Here is a 4,892-nt window from a genome sequence, read left to right as displayed (position 1 = left end):
TTTTTATATGCAAAAAAAACGATATTTTCCTAATGCAACTAAGTTCAACTCTTATTCTCTTCAGTGTTATTTTATTATCATGTATAATATTATACCGTACTATTTTTGTTAATATTTTAAATGAGGTTAAATTTTAGGATTTTCTGTTTTTATTAAAATTTTTGTTAAAGATTTAGTAATTTAGTAAATAATTAGTAAAGTTGCAATGTTACAATGGCAACTAGCTAAAATAATAATAAAAAAAACTGTTTAAGCTTATCTGTTATTTCAATTGTTTATTTTATATATATATATTTATTTTTTTTTTTTTTTTTTTTTGGTCCCCCCCTCAGCTCAGGTTTTAGTCATTTTGTTGTACTTTTGTCATTTTTATTGTAAATATTTCCATTTAGTTTTATTTTAACGTCATTTTTTATAATATTTCTATTTAGCTTTATTTTTATTTCAGTTTTAGTTTTAATATTAATGTAACTAGCTTTTATTTTTATATTTTTCTGTTTATGTTTTTATTTAAATTTTAGTAATTTTGCTGTGCTCCTGACATTTTTGTTATTATTATTATTTTTTGAAATATTTCTATTTAGCTTCTTTAAAATTAAAGTATTATACATTATAAATTATTTTATTTGATAGGTTTCAGTTTAAGTTCTAGCAATTTTAGAACTTTTCAGTTAGTTGCTAAACCAACATTTCTAGTTTAGTTTCTGTTTTCATCTAATATTTTAGATTTTTTATTTCAATTAATAAAAGCACTTGTAATTGTTTTAGTTAACAGTAGCACTAGTTGGCTTTTAACAGCTCTTATGGCGCCATCTAGAGGCGTCGACATGTTCCTACAGAAACCCTGAATGATCTTTGTACAGTGAACTCACTGACGTTTACCAAGTCAAGAACACATGAAAACATTCATAGACTACAGAATGAAAGTCACAGCATCTGATGAACCATGCAAACACATTTAAGAGCGTTTTACCTGGGCCGGTGTGTTTCAGTCTGAAGCTCTCATCTGGAAATCTCGGACCATAGATGGACTTTCCTCCAGTTCCGTTGTGATTTGTAAAATCTCCTCCCTAAGACAAACACAAAGTAGTGTAAAGAAAAGCAAACACACTGAATCACATGCGAGGCTTAACATTTGCAGTATGAAACAATTCGTCATCAAATGTGAAATTAGTCATGCAGAGTTAATGCGGTTCTTCTGTAAAGACAGGAAGAGCAACACTGTTTCATTCACACGGATCATTAAAGGGATTTTGCATTAACATTAACACAAAGCAACTGGTTACATTTGCTCAGGATTCACCATTTCAAAGCACATTTTAGCCTGTTTGCAATTAAAGAAAAAGTACAAATATACAGTCTATCAATTAGGTAAAAACATGCATGTTGTAAAATGCTGGAAAAAAGCATTGAAATGGTAGCATAAGATGCTACACTGCTGTAATTGTTTGAAATGTCATATTTACCGTCACATTAAATATAACACAGGATATGCAGGTGAGTAACTGTCTGGATTTGAACTTAAAGGGATAGTTCACCCAAAAATGAAAATGTGATGTTTATCTGCTTACCTCCGGGGCATCCGAGATGTAGGTGACTTTGTTTCTTTAGGACATCAATGTGTCGTCACGAGCCGCAGGGTTTAATTTGGATTTGTCTGTGCATGTTTTTTTTACTCTCATAGATTTTGTTACCATTGCCATGCATTATACGACTGATAGACTGCAACGGTTGGACTTAAAAATCATAATTTGTGTTCTACTGAAGAAACAAAGTCACCTACATCTCGGATGCCCCGGGGGTAAGCAGATAAACATCACATTTTCATTTTGGGGTGAACTATCCCTTTAATAAGCATCATTTATTCCTATGGTCTGATGTGTTTCTGTGGACAGAGCTTCAATCTAAAGCATAATGAAGCTCATGCAGGCGTGTGATCTTGATGAGGATCTGGTCACCTGACACATGAACTGTGGGATCACTCTGTGGAAGATCGAGCCCTTGTATCCGAAGCCATGTTCACCGGTGCACAGAGCTCGGAAGTTCTCTAGAAAACACACAGAAGATCACAATGACACCTGTGCCAGAGCAACACTGACTTTTACTTTCATTTTGCTTTTTAAAGCACATTCAAAACAACTCCTGGTTGACCCAGAGCACTCTACAACACACACAGACTCCAGCAGAACAGAAGAAACAACACAATGTAACGAATATAAAATGTTTTCAAGTACTTTACCTGCTGTTTTGGGCACAACATCCGCATTCAGCTACAGTTCAGGAAGAGAGTTAAAGGTCAATGAATGAGAAACACTTTTAAAATATTGTAAAATAATCACATTGCGAAATAAACACGCATAGACGCTGCTGCTACATTTGCTTGAACATCTAAATAATTTAACTTATTTTTTTTAGAAACATGTTACGCGCTATAGTATTATAAAGTAAAGTATTTTAGATCATTGTTACCGGGTTGTAAATATTCCACCATGGCGAAGGCTGAGCTTATGAATATTAATTATGTAAAGGTAACGTTACTTTATAAACGTCGTGGAACGTCCAGTCACGCAATCTTATTAATATTCATAAACCCTCCTCGTAATCGTTGATTCGCCAACTGTCAAGCGTCCAGCGTTCTTTCAGCCAATCAAAAAGACTAACTGGACGAACGTCGCGGTGCGTCATTAATATTCATTAGCCAAGCCTTCCTCATAGTAGAGCTCGTAACTTCTCTCATACTCACTTCGAAAGTGACTCTACCGAGCGGTTCGTTATCCGCCGCGATGTCGAAGAACACCACCGGGTTGTTGTTGGCTTGAGCTCCGGTGGCGTACATGCGCGCGGCGGTGAACGCCAGCGAACACAACTTAAACCTGTTACTGATGATTAACATGCTGATTCCGGTTAACGACTCCGCTGAGTTACTGACGCACAGGAAGTGCTGAAGCGTCACACGGAAGCGTTTAAGAGCGCGAGCGCGTGTGTCAGTCACATGTTGATTCGTAAACATAAATAATAAATAAATACATGTTAATAAATAGATTAAAATAATAGAATTAAAAAATATATATATTTTTAGAATAAATAGATTATAAACATATAAACACACATAAAACAAAAGTACAATAATTTTTTTTGATAATTCAATAAAATTATTCAATTTTATTAAAATGTGTAAAATATAAAATATAATTAATATATGAAAAATAAAGTAAAAAATATGTCTTAAATTGTAGCTATTTATATAAATATTAAAAAAACAAATAAAAAATCTAGAAATTTATATAAGTTTATGACTACTGGAATCAAATAAACCCTCAGACATGAATTATTAAATTAAAAATACACATAAATTATATGTTTATGTAACCTAATATTATTACTGTTAGTAACCTGATTTTAAAAATAAAAGTACAATGTTAAATATAAAAATATCATAAATATATAAACATAAATAATAAATAAATACATGTTAATTCATATAAAACAATTATAAACATATAAGACATACATTATTTAACATATATAAAACATATAAAAGCATAAAAACAAAAGTATTTTGACTTAAAAATGATTCAATTTAATTAAAATAAAAAATACTTCATAAAATGTAGCTATTTAAATAAATATAAAAAACATAAATAAAAAAATATAGATATTTATATGAGTTTATGACTAAAAAATCAAATAAACCCTCAGACGCATGAATTATTAGCTAAATAAAAACACATAAATTATATGTTTATATAACCTAATATTAGGCCTACTATTAGTAACCTGATTTTAAAAATAAAAGTACAATGTTAAATATAAAAATATACTAAAATAATCAAAATATAATAAATATATAAAATGTGTTTTTTTATTTATTTGAGCTTTATCATCAGCCAAGTTTATGTTGTCATTAATGCACAATGATATATAGAGACATTATATAAGTTATAAGATTAATCTCTTTTTTAAAACAGACTTCAGTCATGGCAAAAATGAAATTTGAACTGAACGTTAGTAAATGATTATCCACCGAAAGCAGTTCATGAACTCATGGAATCAATAATTCAGCTTAATAACAATAAATATCGGAGTTTATTGAGGTTTGGTCTGTTGAGGACGTTTGTATGAGCTGCTGATCAATTCATGAAACCACATACAGATCTGCAGGAATCAGCAAAGAATCACAATCAGATGCTTTATTTCTGCTTCACACCGTGTGAAAATGACAGCCGTGATCTCCAGAGATAAACATAAACATGGCGACACACAGAAAAATCATTTATTGTGTGAGTGAGATGATTCTTAGAGCTGTCAGGACATCAGATGTGGAGATGCAGCCTCAATGATTTCACAGATAAAAGTCTTTTAGAATCAGATATTAAAATCATCCGTCTCTTTTATAAAAAAGGGAAGACTCAAAAATTCTTTGCATGTGTATAATTTTTTGCCACGCGATGTAATCATCAGAACAAGCGTTAAAGCATAAGAACAATAAAAAATAATTTACCAAAACAAAACAGAGCAAAAAATAATATTAAAAGCCCTTTCTACAAATAAACAAGCCTGTATAGATTTATTTCACATAAGGCTGTCATATTTACTTGTACATATTAACAATATTTCTCATATTAACATGAAAGTCTGTATACCAATAAAATATCCTTAACTGAGCCTCCGACAGTTTTACATATTATTGGTTTCTTAAACGGAAGTGTATTTTTTTTAGCATTTTATGTATCACTCCGTCTGGATGTGAAACGCATGATGAGTAACACAGGCTGCGCTCACAATTACATACCATTTATATATATATATGTGTGTGTGTGAGTGTGTGTGTGTGTGTGTGTGTGAGTGTGTGTGTGTGTGTGTGTGTGAGTGTGTGTGTGTGTGTGTGTGTG

The 4,892-nt window shown here is 31.3% G+C and overlaps 1 protein-coding gene across 1 annotated transcript in view; it reads right to left on the bottom strand.

The window, feature by feature from the left end:
• Window positions 1-2,943, bottom strand: part of LOC107710202 (peptidyl-prolyl cis-trans isomerase A-like) — a 4,395-nt gene extending 1,452 nt beyond the window's left edge. The window contains exons 1-4 of the mRNA XM_016514942.1: window positions 2,744-2,943; window positions 2,240-2,270; window positions 1,959-2,047; window positions 974-1,070 (exon numbers count right to left, since the gene is read on the bottom strand). Of these exons, the coding sequence (XP_016370428.1) occupies window positions 974-1,070; window positions 1,959-2,047; window positions 2,240-2,270; window positions 2,744-2,893 (367 nt within the window). The 5' untranslated portion in view covers window positions 2,894-2,943. The remainder of the gene's footprint in view (window positions 1-973; window positions 1,071-1,958; window positions 2,048-2,239; window positions 2,271-2,743) is intronic.
• Between the last annotated feature and the right edge of the window lie 1,949 nt (window positions 2,944-4,892).

This window comes from Sinocyclocheilus rhinocerous, unplaced genomic scaffold, assembly GCF_001515625.1.
Source record: "Sinocyclocheilus rhinocerous isolate Xijiao unplaced genomic scaffold, SAMN03320098_v1.1 scaffold477, whole genome shotgun sequence".
In the NCBI taxonomy this organism is placed as follows: Eukaryota; Metazoa; Chordata; class Actinopteri; order Cypriniformes; family Cyprinidae; genus Sinocyclocheilus; species Sinocyclocheilus rhinocerous.
Note: the sequence above shows the minus strand (reverse complement) of the source record. Positions and strands in the feature narration are given on the sequence as shown.